The sequence below is a fragment of the Mirounga angustirostris genome, unplaced genomic scaffold, assembly GCF_029215605.1.
Source record: "Mirounga angustirostris isolate CCGP_5_RB_7025 unplaced genomic scaffold, mMirAng1.0.hap1 SCAF_5, whole genome shotgun sequence".
NCBI lineage: Eukaryota > Metazoa > Chordata > Mammalia > Carnivora > Phocidae > Mirounga > Mirounga angustirostris.
The window spans coordinates 149,327,295-149,346,874 of NW_026991713.1; the positions used below are offsets into that span (position 1 = coordinate 149,327,295).

At 43.0% G+C, this 19,580-nt stretch overlaps 1 protein-coding gene across 2 annotated transcripts in view; it reads left to right on the top strand.

Moving 5' to 3' along the window:
- Nucleotides 1-19,580, top strand: part of SNX29 (sorting nexin 29) — a 517,029-nt gene that overhangs the window by 184,609 nt on the left and 312,840 nt on the right. For both annotated transcript variants that reach the window (XM_045874993.3, XM_045874995.3), the window contains exon 14: nt 15,012-15,094. In XM_045874993.3, the coding sequence (XP_045730949.2) occupies nt 15,012-15,094 (83 nt within the window). The remainder of the gene's footprint in view (nt 1-15,011; nt 15,095-19,580) is intronic.

The following is a 19,580-nucleotide window of genomic DNA, read 5'->3' on the forward strand; positions in this document are numbered from 1 at the left end:
ACTTTTTGAGGAACCTCCGTACTGTTGCCCAGAGTGGCTGCACCAGTTTGTATTCCCACTAACAGTGCAAGAGGGTTCCCCTCTCACCCACATCTGTTGTTTCTTGTGTTGTTAATTTTAGCCATTCTGACTGGTGTGAGGTGGTATCTCATTGTGGATTTGATTTGCATTTCCCTGATAAGTGATGATTATCTTTTCATGTATCTGTTGGCTGTCTGGATGTCTTCTTTGGCAAAATGTCTGTTCATGTCTTCTGCCTGTTTTTTAATTGAATTACGTTGTTTTTGGGTGTTGAATTTAATAAGTTCTTTATATTGGATACTATTTTTTTGTGCCAGTACCATACTGTTTTGATTACTAGAGCTTTGTAATACAGCCTGAAGTCCAGAATTATGATGCTTCCAGCTTGCTTTACTTGTTCAAGGTTGCTTGGGGTATTCGGGGTCTTTTGTGGTTCCATACAAATTTTTGGATTGTTGGTTCTCGTTCTGTGAAAAATGCTGGAGGTATTTTTTTTTTTTTTTTAAGATTTTATTATTTATTTATTTATTTGACAGAAAGAGAGATAGCGAGAGCAGGAACACAAGCCGGCGGGGGGGTGGTGGTGGGTGGAGAGGGAGAAGCAGGCTTCTGGCCGAGGAGGGAGCCCAATGTGGGACCTGATCCTAGGACCCTGGGATTATGGCCTGAGCCGAAGGTAGACGCTTAGCGACTGAGCCACCCAGGCACCCTATGCTGGAGGTATTTTGATAGGGATTGCATTAAATGTGTAGGTTGCTTTGGGTAGTATAGACATTTGAGTAATACTTGTTCTTCCAATCCATGAGCATGGAATGTCTTTCCATTTCTTTATGTATTCAATTTCTTTTATCCATGTTTTATAGTTTTCAGAGTACATGTCTTTAATCTCTTTGATAAGGTTTTTTCCTAGGTATCTTACTATTTTTGGTGCAATGACAAATGGAATTGTTTTGTTAATTTCTCATTCTGCCACTTCATTATTGGTGTATAGAAATGCAACAGATTCTGTCCATTAATTTTTGTATCCTGCGACTTCAATTTGTTTATTGGTTCTAGCTGTTTTTTAGTGGAGTCTTTGATTTCTTTTTGTTTCTGATTGCTGTGGCTAGGACTTCCAGTATTATGTTGAATAAAAGTGGTGAGAGCAGACATCCCTGTCTTGTTCCTGACCTTAGAGGAAAAGCTCCATTTTTTCCCCATTAAGGATGATGTTAGTTTCGGGTTTTTAAAAATTTTTTTATTGTTATGTTAATCACCATACATTACATCATTAGTTTTTGATGTAGTGTTCCATGATTCGTTGCTTGCGTATAACACCCAGTGCTCCATGCAGAGCGTGCCCTCTTTAATACCCATCACCAGGCTAACCCATCCTCCCACCCCCCCTCCCTCTAGAACCCTCAGTTTGTTTTTCAGAGTCCATCGTCTCTCGTGGTTCGTCTCCCCCTCCGATTCCCCCACTTCATTCTTCCCCTCCTGCTATCTTCTTCTTCTTTTTTTTTAACATATATTGTATTATTTGTTTCAGAGGTACAGATCTGTGATTCAACAGTCTTGCACAATTCACAGTGCTCACCATAGCACATACCCTCCCCAATGTCTAACACCCAGCCACCCCATCCCTCCCACTCCAGCAACCCTCAGTTTGTTTCCTGAGATTAAGAATTCCTCATATCAGTGAGGTCATATGATACATGTCTTTCTCTGATTGACTTATTTCGCTCAGCATAACACCCTCCAGTTCCATCCACGTAGTTGCAAATGGCAAGCTCTCATTCCTTTTGATGGCTGCATAATATTCTATTGTGTGTGTGTGTGTGTGTGTATATATCTATATCTTTGTTTATTGGTTCTAGCTGTTTTTTAGTGGAGTCTTTGATTTCTTTTTGTTTCTGATTGCTGTGGCTAGGACTTCCAGTATTATGTTGAATAAAAGTGGTGAGAGCAGACATCCCTGTCTTGTTCCTGACCTTAGAGGAAAAACTCCATTTCTAGATATATATATATATATCCCACATCTTCTTTATCCATTCATCTGTCGATGGACATCTTGGCTCTTTCCACAGTTTGGCTATTGTGGACATTGCTGCTGTAAACATGGGGGATGTGCTTATTTGTTTCTTTGGAAACACGTACCCCTTTGGATCCCTGCATTTGTATTTTTGGGGTAAATACCCAGTAGTGCAGTTGCTGGGTCGTATGGTAGCTCTATTTTCAACTTTTTGAGGAACCTCCATACTGTTTTCCAGAGTGGTTGCACCAGCTTGCATTCCCACCAACAGTGTAGGAGGGTTCCCCTTTCTCCGCATCCCCGCCAACATCTGTCATTTCCTGACTTGTTAATTTTAGCCATTCTGACTGGTGTGAGGTGATATCTCATTGAGGTTTTGATTTGGATTTTCCTGATGCCGAGCGATGTTGAGCACTTTTTCATGAGTCTTTTGGCCATTTGGATGTCTTCTTTGGACAGAAGTCTGTTCATGTCTTCTGCCCATTTCTTGATTGGATCCTTTGTTCTTTGGGTGTTGAGCTTAAGAAGTTCTTTATAGATTTTGGATACTAGCCCTTTATCTGATATGTCATTTGCAAATATCTTCTCCCATAGGTCCAGGTTTTTGATAAATGGCCATTATTATGTTGAGGTATACTCCCTCTAAACCTATTTTGTTGAGGGTTTTTATCATGAATGGATATTGTATTATGTTAAATGCTTTTTCTGCATCTATTGAAATGATCCTGTGCTTCTTATCCTTTTTCCTATTGATGTGATGTATTCCACTGATCTGTGAAATTGAACCACCCTTGCTTCTCAGGAATAAATCCCCCCTTGATTGTGGTCAATAATTTGTTAAATGTATTGTTGAATTTGGTTTGCTAGTATTTTATTGAGTATTTGCATCTATGTTCACCAGGGATATTGGCCTGTGGGTGGTGTTTTGTTTTGTTTTGTTTTTTGTGTGTGGTGTTTTTAGTGTCTTTATCTTGTTTTGGTATCAGAGTAATGCTGGCCTCATAGAGTGAATTTGTAAGTTTCCCTTCCTTTTCTGTTTCTTGGAATACTTTAAAAGAGTAGCATTCTTTAAATATTTGGTAGAATTCGCCTGTGAAGCCATCTGGTCCTGGACTTTTGTTTTTTGGAAGCTTTTTTTTTTTTTTTTATTGACTCAATTTCTTTGTTGGTATTGGTCTGTTCACATTTTCTAGTTCTTCTGGTTTCAGTTTTGGTAGTTTATATGTTTGTAGGAATTTATCCATTTCTTCCAGGTTGTCCAGTTTGTTGGCATATAGTTTTTCATGGTATTCTCTTATGATTGTTTGTATTTCTGTGATGTTGGTTGTTTCTTCTCTCTCATTGTGATTTTATTTGAGTCTTTATTGTTCTTGATAAGTCTTGCTAGAATTTATCATTTCATTGATTTTTTTTTCAACGAATCAGCTCTTGGTTTCATTGATCTGTTCTCTTGTTTGTTTAGTTTATCATTTATTTCTGCTCTAATATTTATTATTTCCTTCTGGTGATTTTATGTTCTTTTTCTAGTTTCTCCAGGTAATAAGGTTAAGTTTTTTGAGATTTTTCTTGTTTCTTGAGGTCAGCCTGTATTGCTGTATACTTCCCTCTTAGAATCACTTCGGCTGCATCCGAGAGAGATTTTGGACCATTTTAATTTTCATTTGTTTCTGTGGACTTTTTAAATTCTATTTCCTGGTTGATCTGTTCATTGTGTAATAGCATGTTATTTAACCTCATGTTTTGGTGGTCTTTTCCAATTTTTTTCTTGTGGTTGACTGTGAGTTTCATAGTGTTGTGGTCAGAAAATAGGCATGGTGTTACCGACCTTCTTGAAGTTGTTGAGGTTTATTTTGTGAGATAATACATGATCTGTTCTGGAGAATGTTCCATGTGCACTTACAAAGAATGTGTATTTTGCTGTTTGAGGATGGAATGTTTAGAAGATGTCTATTAAATCCATCTGTTGCAGTGTGTCATTCAAAGCCACTGTTAACTTGTTGATGTTCTTTTTAGATGACCTGTCCATTCTTGTGAGAAGGGTGTTAAAGTCCCCTATTATTATTGTTATTATCAATTAGTTTCTTCATGTTTGTTATTAACTATTTTAAGTATTTAGGAGCTCCTATGTTGGGTGCATAAATAATTAAAATTGTTAGATCCTCTTGTTGGATTGTCCCCTTTATTATAATAGAGTGTCCTTCTTTGTTATAGTCTTTGTTTTAAAGTCTATTTTCACTGACATAAGTATTGCTACTATGGCTTTCTTTTGACATCCATTTGCATGATAGAAGTTTCTCCATTCTCTCCCTTTCCATCTGCAGGTATCTTTAGGTCTAAAATGGCTTTCCATCTGCAGGTATCTTTAGGTCTAAAATGGTTCTCTTGTAGGCAGCATATAGCTGGGTCTTGTTTGTTTGTTTTTTAATCTGTTCTGTTTTAATTGGAGCATTTAGTCCATTTACATTAAAGCAAGTATTGATAGATATGTGTTGCCATTTTATTATTTGTTTTGTCGTTGTTTCTAAAGATTTTTTCTGATGCTTTCTTGTTGCCCTCTCTTCCAAGGTTTGCTGATTTTTCTTTAGTGATATATTTGGGTTTCTGTCTTTCTTATTCTTGGCATATTTATTAGTGGTTTTTGATTCATGGTTACCATTAGGTTTGTGTATAATGTCTTGTGTGTATAGTAGTCTGTATTAAGTTGATGGTTATTTACCTTTGAACCCATTCTTTTCTACTCTCCTCCCCACATTTTAGCTATGTGGTTAAATTTTATGTCTATTTTTTGTGGGTTCCTTGCTTGATTTTTTTTTTTAACAGAAATACTCATTTTTCCTGCTTTTGTGTTTCCTACTCTATACTGTCACTTTTCACCTCTCCTTTGCACTCAAAGAGTCCCTTTTAATATTTCTTGCAAGGCTGGTTCAGTGGTCATGAACTCTTTTAGTTTTCATCTGGGAAGCTCTTCATCTCTCCTTCTATTCTAAATGATAGCCTTGCTGGACAGAGTATTCCTGGCTGCAGATTTTTCCCATTCAGCACCTTGAATATATCATGCCCCTGTCTTCTGGCCTGCCAAGTTTCTGTTAAGAAATTTCATGCTAGCCTTATGGGTTTTCCCTTGTAAGTTAATATCTTGTTGCCTCTAAATTTTTTTCTTTATCACTATATTTTGCAAATATAATTACAATATATCTTGGTATTCTGACTCTGTTGGGGGTTCTCTGTGCTTCCTGGATCTGGGTATCTGTTTCCTTCCCCAGAGGAGGGAAGTTTTCAGCTCTTGTTTCTTCAAATTTTCTGTCCCCATTTCTCTATCTTCTTCTTCTGGGACTCAGATAATATAAACATTATTAGGTTTGATGGAGTCTTTGAGTTCCCTAAGTCTATCCTTGTTTTGCATAATTCTTTTCTCTGTTTTGTTTGGCTTGAGTACTTTCCATTACTTTCTCTTCTAGGTCATTAATTCATTCCTCTGCCTGGGCTGTGTGGCTGGGGGCACACAGCTGGGTCCAATGCAGTGGTAGTGCGTAGGGGCAGCTGTGCACCTGGTTGGCTTGTTGGGGCACCTGGGTGGCTTTAACAAAGTTTGCCCTGAGTCCAGGGCAAGGCCAGCAGGCTTGAAGTGGGTGAGTCCTTGGAGAACTTGTGGGTGTGGTGCACCACTAGGGGGTTAGGTAGCAAGTGTCTGTGCACCTCACCTCCTGCAGGTGTCTCTGCTTGTATGCTGGCAGATGGGGGAGGAAAATGGCAGCTGCTAGCTCCCTCATTTTCAGAGCAGTCCCCCCACAGGCTCAGAAGTCCATATGAACAGATGCCTCCTTTTTGCCCCCTGTGTTGTATAAACTGCTGTGGTTAGGTTGTGTTTCTGCCCAGGCTGCTGTCTCTTTAAGGGCAGCTTCCTGGCTATCACTTGACCTCCAGGCTCAGTCAAGGCTGAGTCAGCTGAACTCCAAAACAAACTCTGGGAATTCAGCCTTTATGGTTTGTAAACCCCAAAGTTGCAGGGCATTAGTCTTCCCTGTGTGGGGGTTTGTTTTTCTGCTCTCTCTGCTCATGCAGCTCCCTCCTTCCTGCAGACTCCCTTCCTCTGCCTTTCTCACCTCTCAGATGCAGTTTGTTGTCTGTATTTAGTGGTGAAGTTTGTTCTGCCAGTCCTGGGGTCACTCTCCCGTTTACTGATTTGGATGTGGATGATATATAGGTCAAAACATGGGACAGGGTGAGCTCAGGGTCCTCATGCATACTCTACCATCTCAGGATATCAGGCTATATTTAGTTACTTCATCATTGCCCCTATATGTAACTGGTTTCCAGTGGCTTTGGCAGGATTGGTTCAGGAAGAGCAGGGCTGGGAGATACCTTCTTTCTGATTAAGCTCCTCCAACTGATTCTCCTATAGGGATCCTCTATCCTCTGACCACCTTGGAAGAACTCTGGCCTGTTGCAGACTGTGGACTTTGGAGTTGCCTAGATACCAATCTTGTTTCCATGCCTGGGTGACCTCGGCTAATCTCCAACCCTGCTGAGCTTCCCTTTCCTCATTTGGTCAAGTTTGGACAATAGTAATACTAGTATTTTGAAAGGACTGAAACAAGAGAAAGAGGATTTCCTCAAGATCTTACAGTCTAGATGGGGGTGATGAGCACAGGCTAGGGGTATTAACATATTTTACTTGTTGGGAGGGAAGCTTCTCTAGGGTATGGTGGGAGCAGAAGAGGGGGGTGGTCACAAACCCCTGGTGGTGGAGGAAGGGCTTCAGAGAGAACATGCCTTTGAAGAGACTGCTGTAAAACTTGGGGGTGTTTACCAGGACAGATGGGAGAGTTGTGGAGAGAGGGTCAGATCAGCCTTGGGAAGGTGCAGGTGTCGGGAGGAGCCTGGCTGGTGTGGGTGACAGTGATGAGCTGATGGCCAAATCCCAGAGCTGGCTGGGGTTCTTTGTGGCTGGTGATCTGATAGTTTTTCCCCCTCCCTTTGTATTAGCGGGTAGTGGTATTTCCTTGAGTTTGGAGAGTTCTTTATATATATTTAGATACAAGTCTTCTGTTGTCTGTATGATTTATAAGTATTTTCTCCCAGTCTGCAGTTTGTCTTTTCATGCTCTTGACAATGTCTTTTGCAGAGCAAATCTGGTTTAACATTTTTTTTCTATTACAAATCATGCTTTTGGTGTTAAATCTAAGAACTGTGTGCCTAACCCAGCTTAGGCATGCAGACTTTCTGAAATGTTTTGCATTTATCTGTCATACAGTTTGGGTTAATATTTGTATAAGGTGTGAGGTATCAGTTGAAGTTGACTTTTCTGCTTATGGATGTGCACCTGTTCTGAAACCAAGTGTTGAAGAGACCATCCTTTCTCCTGAGTTGTCTTTGTACTGTAGTCAGAAGTTACCTGGCCAGGGGTGCCTGGCTGGCTCAGTCAGTGGAGCATGTGACTCTTGGTCTCGGGGTTATAAGTTTGAGTCCCATGTTGGGTGTACAGATTACTTAAAATCTTAAAAAAAAAAAAAAAAAAGTTAGCCAGATTTGTGAGTTTATTTCTGGACTCTTGGTTCTGTTCTGTTGGTCTGTGTCATTTTGCAATACTCCATTCCTTGACTGCTGTACCTTTATAGAAAGTCTTAAAATTGGATAGTATGAGTCCTCCAAAATTGTGCTTCTATTTCAAAATGATTTTGGTTATTGTAGTTTCTTTGCCTTTCCATACAAATTTTAGAATCAGCTAATGCATATCTATGGAAAAAAGCCTGGGATTTTGATTGGGCTTGCATGAAATCTATGGATCAGTTTAATTGACATCCTATTTTGAGTCTGCCAATCCATGAACCTGATAGTTCTTGCATATGTAGTTACATTTTGATTTCTTTCATCAGTGTTTTATAGTTTTCAGTATCCATATCCTGCACATTTTTTATTGGATTTACACCTATGTGTTTCACCTTCTGGAGCTATGATGGATAACTCTTACGATTTTGCTTTTTAATTGTTTATTGGTAATGTGTGGAAATACAGTTTTTGCATCTGACCTTTAAAAACTCATTCTTAGAGATTTTTATAGATTCTTGGGATTTTATGTGTAGAAAATCCTGTCACCTGCTAGTAGGGGACAATTTAGTTCTTCCTTTCCTATCTGGATGCCCTCTTTTTGGCCTTAGTGCACTGGATAGAACTTCTACTTCTGTGCTCAGTGGGAGTGTTGAGAGCAACTTCCTTGACTTGTTCTCCAACTTCTGGGAAACCAGTCTTTCACCACTAAGTGTGATGCAAATGGAGGTGTTCTTCCCTGCCCGCCCCCACGCCCCCCGTGTTAGATCTAACCTTACTCTTTTTTTTTTTTTTAATTTTTTAAAAAAGATTTATTTGTCCGAGAGAGAGAGTGCGAGCACACAAGCAGGGGGAGGGGCGGAGGGAGAGGGAGAAGCAGGTTCCCCACTGAGCAGGGAGCCCCATATGGGGCTCCATCCCAGGACCATGGGATCATGACCTGAGCTGAAAGGAAGACACTTAACCAACTGAGCCACACAGGCGTCCTGATCTAACCTTACTCTTACATTCCTCCACACTCCCCCCTGCCCCTGCCCCTGCCCCAGTTCACTGATAAAGTATATTGATGGAAAACTTGAAAATGTCTCCTAATTCCATCATTTCAGATATGAACACTGCTAACGTTGTTTATATATTCCTACGTAAATTGACAGCAAACTGTACATAAGGGGCTATGGTAGGTCAGCTATCTTTGTATTCTGCTGCTTTCACATAATGGTACGTTACAAATGTTCCTCCACATGAAATATGCATAATTCTCTCAGCTGTGACAACTCCAGAGTATCTTGTTGTAGGTGGATGCACCGTAATTTATCCACTCCCCTACCTGGCATTTAGTTTGTAACCAGTTCCTTTCCAATATATTCACTGCATCCTCATGTATGTGTTATGAGACTTCTCCTCATTTATAGACTTTGGCTTCCTGGAAGTGGAGTTGGTGGGTCAGAAGGTGTCCTGTTCTTGAGGCTGTTGATTCCTATTTCCTAAAATTCACCTCGGACCAGCCACTTCCACTCGTGAGATGTGTGGTGTGATGGGTGGCAGAGGTTTGTACTATGCGACTCTTGGAGAGTCATTCCCCTCTGAGCAAAGCTAGTTGGTCGGGAGAGACCTGTTCACATTTGCCCAGGAGTCGAGCCAGCCAAAGGAATCTGCAGACCCATGCTTACCAGCCCTCATTGTTCAGTGCGATCTTGCAGGGCTTTGAGTTGTCAACTGTGTACATGTGCTTAATTAATTCCCTAAAGGTATATGGAACAACGTGAGACCTTGGAATTAAGGGCTATGGGTTTGAATCTCAGGTTTGACTCCCTGGGCCACTGCTTTTCCATCTGCAAAACGGGTACAGTAAAACCAGCCTCCTGAGGTACTGGTGACCATGTGTGTGACAGAGTCAAAGAACAAGGACTTGGAGATGTTTACTTGTGAATTGTGACCCTGCCTTGAACCCTGTGATTCTGGGTGGGGGTGGGGTGCGCTGCTTAACCTCTAGCAGACTCCGTTTCTTCATCTGTAAAATGAAAGGAAATAAAATTTGGGGATAAGACCAACCCTTCCTGCAGGGTTGCAGTGCAGACTACACAGAACCTGTGTGCACCATCCCTGACATGGAGTCCCCCATGCAGAGGCAGACCCTGATGCGTCATAGATGGAAGAGAGGCTTGCCTACTAAATGTGTAGGCATCTTTGGAGTGAGGCACAGCTTTTACCTCTAGGAAGTCTTGGCCCTAAGCTGCTTTTCCCTTCTTAGCTACCATGGAGGAATTTCAAGGAAAGCCTAAAGCTCCCAAGTGCCCACCTCTGCCACAGTCCACACGGGCCACATTTTTCTAAGAAAAACTTCGTTCTTTGCCACTAAAATTGGTCTCCCAGTCTTAGGGGGTTGTGTCCAATCTGAAAAAGCAGCATTTCACCAACTGTATTAGCCAGTGTGCATGAATACATCGAAGGCTCTGGGAAGCTCTGGGGCGGTGGGGGGCGGGGGAGAGAATGAAGGTGTTCAGCGCATCTCTCCCTGACTGTGTCTACCTGTAATCCCCATCGTCCTCTTTCCACAGCCTTTTGTCACCCCCTCGAATGCAGTTTAGGAAGTGCACTTTAAAATACCTTGTCTGTATACCTTTATTTTAAAGCAAAGATTCTCTGCCCCAGATTTTGGTCACTGCACCAGCCTCATGGTTTGGGCCACACCTGTGTCCCACCTGCATTATTCTCTTTTCAGTGTTCTTTCAGTCCATTTTTGAAAGGCTTTGAACTTCTTTTCAAAAGAGTCTTTATATCATAGCAATATATGGAAAATCAGTTTCTAAAAAATCTAGAAGAGTATCTCAGTGTTTAAAAAAAATAAAAAGATTGGTAAACCTCTAAAATGATCTTGGGAATATACCACATTTGGAAGATTCTGTTTAAGTTCATTCGCTGTGTGTGTTTCTCCTCTTTGATGGAACTGTGAGGAAGTTAGCTCCCACTGCCCTTGAGAGTGGAGAGCACTGGAAAAGTACTCAAGGGTGAGTGGGGGAGGGGGATTCCTGCAAATTTATCTCGGTGAGGTTGGTTTCTTGCTGCAGTTGCTTGGGCCATGACAGACCGGGTCTGCCTGACAGAACCTTTCCCCATTCCTCCTTGTTCTGTGGTTTTCTCATCATTGCCCTTGTGATGGCTGAAGGTACCCCTAGTTACTTGGAGGCAGATGGGTGAGTTACAGCTGAAAGACCAGATTCTTGGAGAGGTGCTAGCCTTGGTAGGTGGATCACTGACTGGTCCCAAATGGGGTGAGAAGCGCCCAGCTGCATCTGGAGCAGGAATGATTACGCTCTGGTGGACAGGGAGAAAGCGGTCGGACCCTTAGGACTTGCTGGTGGCCCATGTTAATGGAAGGTCTGAGTATAGGCAGTTCTTAGCAACAATAGCATCCCTGCCCCCAAACTTTCTAGATGGTTTTTTAGATGGTCGGTCAGGGTTTGTTATTAAATCAACTCTGTTGGTTACAAAAACAACTAGATGAGGTAGGGTGATCTTCAGCTGAGCTGTGTCCTCCTAGAACGAAAGAAGGGGAAAATCCTATGAAATGGAGAAGAGGGAGTTGCTCTAAGGTCTTAATGGACAGGGTGACAAACACCTGTGTGTCCTTGATCAGCGCTGTCCTCCTCACAGGCTCACCACGCAGGAGTTGCCAGTGTAGATGGGGTGGAGGTGCCTCCCCCCATACAGGTGATGGGGTGGCCTGCTCCATAGCAGCTTCAACTTTCCTCAGCATTTCCTTAGTAAGTTCTTTAAGGCTTAAAAAAAAAAATACTTAAGAGACTAGATAGTGAAAGTGTTTTTTGCCTGCAAGCATAACTTTGCTATAGAAGATGAGGGAACATAGCAACCACAAGAGAAAGAGGCCAAAAGTAAAAGCCGTATGACCTTATCGCTCAGAGGAGTCTGTGGGGTACTACCCGTGTGCACCGCCATCATCATACTCCCTCATGTGCGTGCACACATACACGCTGGGGGGGGGGGGGTGTAGCAAAGAGGTGAGGCCCCCTGGCTCTGAAGACACACTGCCTGTGAGCTGATGTGCCCAGAGCCCTGCTCAGGCTTTGGTCTTCCCTGCTTACTTGGCCCCTTACCTGTTGAGGCTGATGGGTACCTGGTGGTGGGACCTGTGGTGGCTTGAAGGACCTTGTGGGGGGTGGGGAATGAGCGAGCCTGCACCACCCTTCCCGTATTTTTCACGTACTCAGAGGGCCTCGAGCCTTTTTGTAGTCAGGATTCATTTAGGTAACTAATGCATTCTATTATCTCATGAGGTGTCATATAAAAAAGCATTTTTAATTTGCTAATCATAATAGACCTGTGTAATAAGAATGATGGACTCTCTATGGCTCTTCTAGCTCCCAATTAACGTCCTGTCAGCTGGTTGCAAATTAGTTGTCCAGAGCCTGGGAATTACTTTCTTGGCCTGCTGATGTGCTTTCTTTTTTTTTTTTTAAAGTTTATTTTTGTTAGCAATCTCTACACCCAGTGTGGGGCTTGAACTCATGACCCCAAGATCAAGAGTCGCATGCTCTTCCGAATGAGCCAGCCAGGTGCCCCAGTAATGTGTTAAGTTTTAAAAAACAACAACAACAACAACAAACACAACTTGGTGGTGGGGCAGAAGCTCCCTGGTTTTCATAGCCTCCTGCCCCCTACTCCCTCTTAGTCCTGGTTGGTTCTGCTTCTTGGCCTAGCCTGTGGACTGTAGTGGCCATCTAAGCCTGTATTCCATCTTAAGAGAGGCACAGCGGGAGAGGATGCTTAGGAGCCTCAGTGAAAGCAGTGGGCTGGACGGAACTACACACACGTTCACACGCATGCATGTGTGCGCATACACACTCACATGCACACAGGTTGCGCCCATATCAGACTCCTGGTTTTGCTTTTTGCTCCACTGGGGAGACGGGGCCAGGGGCATAAAATCTCTCAGTATGATCTTTGCAACTTCATGTGAATCTGTAATTACTTAAAAAAAAAAAAAAATTGAACCAAAAGGGCCTCATCAGGTGTTTTGAGTTTCATTCATAAACAAATCTAGTAGCCTGAAAGTGTTAACTGCCCACAAAAGGCAAACGAGCTCATAGGTACAAAATTGTCTGGGATGAATTTATGGCGCCCAGAGGTGCTCGTCCAGTGGCTTGATGTACTCTGCGCTTTCCCTTCACCTCGTTTGAGATCACTTTATATTAAAAACCTTGGTTTTAATCTATCACATCTAATTTTGCACATTCTGCCATGTGGAAGATGCTCTGCCATGAACCCTAGTTAAATGAGGCCATAAAGAAATGCAGATAAATTGCTTTCCTTAGTTTTCAGGTCCTATGTGACTTGAATTCACACGTGGAGATGAGGAGTAGGTTGGGATGAGTGACAAGACTCTGCCGAGAGAATCCAAGAAAACACGCTGTATGATCCACGTGTATCGGGGAATGTTTCCCTTCCCCAAACCTTTCCGGGACTTGTTAGTTGCTTAGCTTCAGACGTTTGCTATTCATATCACAGATGGAGGAAGTTGCAGACACCTTTACAAACATCCGTGAGAGGCTGTCTAGGAGGAGGGAGGGGGGTGATGAAGGGACTCTTCTGTGGTTCTCTCTCTAGAGCTTCCGAGATGAATGTAGCCTTCTCAAGTGACACCTAAGTATATATGCTAGACTCTGCAGTTGGTGATGTTCTTTCTGCCAAAAGTACAGAAAAGCAAAATAGCAAACACAGGGCTGAAGTGTAGTCAGATGCATGGAAAACAATACCTATGATGGGCAGTCGGAAGTTTATACCCGGAGTAAATGTGTGGCGCACATCCGTACCAAGGAGTGGCATTCACATCCATAAATAGGGGAGTTAGAAACTGCCTGTGTGGTGAATTGTTAAAGGAGACAACCCAGTTGCGGAAAAACTTATAATACCCGGTTTCACAAAGTAACCTATATTTGAGTGTATTGGGTTTGTAGTGACTATATGAGTGTAGAGGAAGGCTTGACATGTATACACTGGGTTTTCACCACTGGTTACCATGAGGAAGGGGGGTGAGTGGAACAGTGAACAAAGGGAAAAAGACTTCAAACAAAAAAATGAAAGGAGTGTGAGAAATGTTTCATCCAGGGAAAATAGATTTACTTTGTGTGTGTGTGTGCGTGTGTGCATGCTTAGAGAGATGATAGCATAACTATAAAAATGTAACTGGGATTGATTTCAAGGTGTTGGGCTTTCAGCTGACTTTTACATTCCTGCTTAAATGTCCTCTGATTGAGTATTTTGTGATGAGCATTTACATTTTTATAAAAGAAACCCAGTCTTAAAGCTGTATTCATATTGAGGAAATGTTCTCTCATATTTAAAGGCACTCAGGCTCAAGACCTTTGGGTGGGAGGAGGAGTAGAGTCAGAAAATGTGGAAGAGGCAACTCTCCCTGGGGCGCTGATGACAAACCAAGTTCAAGTCCCAAAGGAGATGGAGAAAAGCTCTTCTGGGCCTTGGGGACAGAGCGACCTGGGTTTGTGTATTGGAAATGTCCATTTCTTATGACCTTGACCTTGGCCATGTGACCTTAGTCACAGACTTTATCTGTGTCCCAATTTTTCTTTGTAAATTGAGGAGAATACTATTGGGTCATTGTGCCTAATACATGACAGGCATTTAAACATTTTCCCAATGAATGAAGAATGAACGAATGCTTGCTTGATTCAGCGAAGTCACTTAGGTAAAGTCTGAGCTATGTGACACTCAAGAACTGGTAGTTTTCTCCTTCTCATCCTTGTGTTCTTTTCCTCAGCCAGTGTACCTGGGGTGTGAACTTGATAGAGTAGGGTTTTGATGGAGCCTGAGTTCCATGTTCCATGGTGTAGAGTCTTGTGTGGAGGTGGGTGTGGACTAAGCTACTGCTTGTATTTATGATTCCCTTTCCTCTTCTGTAAAATAGGTGTAATGACACATCAGAAGGCTTAAAGGAGATGATAAAGACTTCACATGATGCCTGGCAAATACTAAATGTTCATTGCATGTAGCCACTAATAAAAAAAGAGTATTCCCCAGGCTGAATAGGTGGTACTTAGTATGTGCTTCCGTAAATGGAGAGAATATTACTGAGTGCCTGACACTGAATAGGCACCTAACAGCTTGACAGATTCAAGTAATCCGAGCACAACCCATGTCCGCATCCTGACTTGGTAGGAACTGGATCCAGCATTTGCTTTCATTATGAATGAACGCTTGTTGCAGGCATTCTGCAAATGTGCCCTTGCTAATGTAGTCTTACCCAGCTAGGATTTCTAAAACAAAGAATGATTTACTATTTATAAGACGAGCCCCATGTGTTTTTCTTTACACAGATTGCCCCCGCCCCGGACTTTAAGTCTAAATTGCCAGTTTTTAAAAATGTATTTTTTTTTTAACATTCTTGTACCTGCAGAGAAAACGAGGTGCTCAAAGTCCAACTGAAGAAATACGTAGGAGCTGTCCAGATGCTGAAAAGAGAAGGTCAAACTGCTGAAGGTGAGGGGGAGACTGAGCCTGGGTGGGAAGGGGGCCAAGCTTTTTCACCTTCATAGCCCCTGTGCCTGGTACACAGGAGCCACTCAACATGGGATGAGTGCGTATGCAAATGAATTAGAGAAATAGTGCTGGTCAGAAACTCTGGAAAACAAATTAGATGGAACATCCTGCTGTGTATTCTTGGTACATACATAACTCATGTCCTAAGACTTAGTTGCTGGATTACTAGCAACAGTTGTATTAATTTGTGTGCCTAGGCAGTTTTATGTCTGAGGTCTTGAGATACTTGCCCGGTAGAGAACCTTGCAGCATGATTAAGTCCCATCAGGCCAGTGGTGAAAGCAATAGAACCCCAAAGTGGTGGAGAACCCGCGCTGTGGAATTAGGCTGACCTGGTTCCAACCCCAGTTCTGGGTAAGTTCTTTCATCTCTCCATACCTTAGTTTCCCCATCTGTAAAATGGGGTTAGTTGACAGTCCCTACCTCATGAAGTAATCCATGTAGACTTAGCACAATGCCTGCTATAGGGTACGTACTGAGTAAATTTTAGCTGTTGATATTATTAGTCAGAAATACAAGTAGAAAAATGATCACTTGACCAAGATTGCACTCAAGGAGGTGATGGCATACGCTTCGCCTCTCTGCATTTTGGTTACAGTTTAACTGTCACGAATCAACTAAAACTTGCCTCAGTTTGGCTGGAAGAAAGTATATTTCACTTTGGCTGAAATGTCTTGCAGCCTTCAGCCAACTTACCATTAAGAGATTTCCTGGGCGCCTGGGTGGCTCAGTTGGTTAAGCAACTGCCTTCGGCTCAGGTCATGATCCTGGAGTCCCGGGATCGAGTCCTGCATCGGGCTCCCTGCTCGGCAGGGAGTCTGCTTCTCCCTCTGACCCTCCTCCCTCTCATGCTCTCTGTCTCTCATTCTCTCTCTCTCTCAAATAAAAAAAAAAAAAAAAAAAAGAGGAACCAGAAAAAAAAAAAGAAAGATTTCCTTAAACACAAATGAGCTCTTGAGGTATAGACATTGTAACAAAGGGGTGGACCCTGCAGGCTAACAGGTCTTGGGAGTCTGCCAAACCTGCATTTGAATCTAGGCTCACCCAGTATAATTTGAGGCATTGGAGTTATTTTGCCATCTGTAAGTGGAAACATTCCACCATTGTCAATGGAGGTCGTTGTGAGGATTTACTGAAACAATGAATGTGAAGTTTCCAGTATGGCACCTGGCCTGTAATTGGTGTTCAGTAAATGGTAGTTATGTTTCTTTGTAATAGAGGGAGACAGGATTGGAGGCAGGATGTGGTTTGCATACTAATAACAGAAAGGCTTGAATTTTGTTTAAAGCTTTTGTGTTGATTATGGTCTCTGTTTGGCTTCACCGTCTTGGTTATTATTATTAATTTTTTATCACATGCCTTGCTTGGTTCATAATTGGTCTATAACTGTTACCAGTCTAGGGGTTATCATAGCAGAATTAATCATGTCTTCCTCGTGGGCTCGTCACTTTTTCAAACAGACACTGCTATTATGGCCCTGAATCCATTTCACCATGTGTTCTGGGGTTGTCAGTCTTTTGACTTTGACTCCCCATCTTTGTTTCCCCAGCACCTAGCTTTTGTAGTTGCTCATTCCATCCATTACGTGTTTTGAATGAGTAGCATTTGTCTACCCTTTACCCTTTCCGGGCAGCTTCAAATCTGTTTCCTTTGGACTTTGTCACCCTGTGAAGAGTAGGTATTTTTCCTCTATTTCAGTTTTTTGATTTTTCTTTATTTTTTAGAAAGTTCATTATTAGAGGCTTAGGAGAGCTTATGGGGCTCGTACGTGTATCTAGGGTGGAAGTGAACTCAGGTCATTTTCCTCTGAATCCCTGGTTCTTTGCCTTACAAAGTTCTTAAACTAGAGTCCACAGAGGGCATTACCTGGGGAACTTACTAAATATGCCTGTTCTCGGGGAGGAAGAGCGCTGCTCTTGTCGGCAGCGGTTTCAGTGGATCTAGGATGGGCCCCACGGCTGCACATCCAGATACCTGACTCTAATGCACGTGATTCATGGATGGCACCCCACCGCCTTTTGAGAAATCCGTACTCTGCTTGCTCAGAGCTAAGGTTCAGGGCAGTTAAGAATATTAAACCTAGGAAAAAAGAAGCACTGTTTGGCTTGTGTTTGATTGAAAAACATCAACTCTTTCACTCTAAGATACGTTTCAGAGTATGAGCATTATTAGAGTCCTTCCCCTGGCACGTGGGTACCTGGAACCCACAACGTACAGAATAGCTTTCTGCGGCAGCTGTAGTTGCTCGTCCTGAGACACAGCCTGGATGTTCTGAGCCCAAGTTGGGGATGCGCCTTCAGGATGCTGAGACCGCCCTGGAATGGATCGGAGCAGAGACCGTGTGGAGGGTCCTGTACTCCTTGTGACAGCAGTCCTTACTGCTGTTCATCACTGTGAAATTCAAGACCATCTACCTTCTCAGTGGGTCATCTGTCACTGCAAGGTTTATCTGAAAGTCCTCGAGTGTGGGCGTGAACTGGTGGCTGCTCTGATGTGACGTAGGCCCTGTAGTTCACGCCTTTCGCTCAGAAACACTAGTGAGCGCCTGCTCTGTGGCAGGCACCGTGGAGCAGTCTCATGAAAAGGTACTCTTTGAAAGAGCTTCAACCTAATTTTCACGTGACATCCTCTATTAGTCAAGCAAATTGGGGCTCACTCCTCCTCCCCAGCTAGTTGCTGACTCATGTTGAACTACTGAGTGTGTGCCCTTGTCAGGCTGTGGTAGCTTGGGGTGTCTTGGCCAGGCTGGGACGGCCAGGGCTGTCTGGGGAGTTGGAGGAGTAGGGGGAGGGAGAGGGGCCTTTCCCATTCGTGATTTCCTTGGCTCCTGGCGTTACAGGGGTGGACATGGAGATGGATACCAGCTTTCTAAATTCTAGGTGGGAGTTCAGAATGCATTTTCCACAATATAAGCCTTTTAGTTTGAGGTTATAAAGATTCTTTTTATCGTTTAGCAACAACTTCTTTATGAAGGTGCGAGCTCTCATCAGTAGGGAAAAGAGTGAAAAAATAATTTGAAGCCCAAATACCTTCAGGGTTGAATTTATTGCTGTGGCTTGTGTTGTGACCCCCACCTTCATTGTTGTGGAAAAATGCCTTCAGGATTAAAAAAAAAATAATGGACCATTAGAATAGATTGTTACAACATTTAATTTTGTAGATCTCAGATTCCCGTTGTCGTCCTTTTTTTTTTTTTTAAAGAATAGTATTTTCCCTCTAAGAAAATGGAGTTTTTTGTTTTTGTTTTTTTTAAGATTATTTATTCATTTGAGAGAGAGTGTGTGTGCACAAGCAGGGGGAGCGGCAGAGGGAGAGGGAGAAGCAGACTCCCCACGGAGCAGGGAGCCCAGTGGGGGGCTGGATTCCGGTACCTGGGGTCATGACCCGAGCTGAAGGCAGATGCTTAACTGACTGAGCCACCCAGGTGCCCAAAAGTTAAGGTTTAATCAGCAAAATAATAGGATTTTGGGTGGCCTCATTAACTAACTGAAGGAATTTTTTTTCCTAATGTGGTCCAGAAGTGTGAGGTTGGGTTATTCACCACTCGAGTGCTAGTTGGCCTTGCTGAGATCTGATTTCCCAGAAGCTTATGCCTTCCATTGAATATTTGGATCTCTGTCATCCTGGTGTGTACTGTCTGCTCCCCATCTAGCCTTTGAGCTGTGGCATGAGGGCTGCCATGTCCACAGTGAACTGGCTTGACCGTTAAGCTTGCAGTGCGGCTCTTACTTGGTGTTTAATCGGTTCTGTTAAGGAATTCAGACATTTTTCCTCTCCAGCACAGGGTACTTTCCCTTACTGAGGGAGAGCAGAAGATGGCTCTCCAGACTCATGTTTCCATCTGTGGCTTCTCTGAAGCTTGAAACCTAATACGTCAAGTTGGCTTCTTGCCTGGAGAAGGCCTTCTGGCAGCTCCCTGAGGGGCCTGAGGAGCAGGCAAACCCACTTAGATACTTGCTAGGGTGTGTGGACAAGACTGGCTCCTTCTCTCAAGAGTGGACTCAAATTGGCCAAGCATGCAGAGAATGATGTGTAATCAGAAGAGCAGTTCATTCAGTGGTTAGTGAGAAAGCAGATGGCAAGTAAACCAGGAGCCCAAATCTGATGCTCAGGCCCATCATTCCTTTGGGCTTACCAATTTGGGGAGCTGGAGTTTCCCCTGATGGTGGCCTGTTGAGTCCGAGAAGGGGGAACTAGTTCGGTGCTTCATCTGTTGAGCATCCTGATGGCTCCCACACTGGGTAAGGGAAAGGTCTCGGTGCTGCAAGCCCATAGAGATGATGTTACCTGGCTCTTTACATGGTCCTTTTTCTTTTTTTCTGGCTTGTGGTTTAACAGGGTTCTGTGCTAGTTCTTTCAGGTGGTAGTTGATGGTGAGAGAGAGAATGTGTGTGTGGGGCTCTTCCGTGAGATATTTAGATATTTT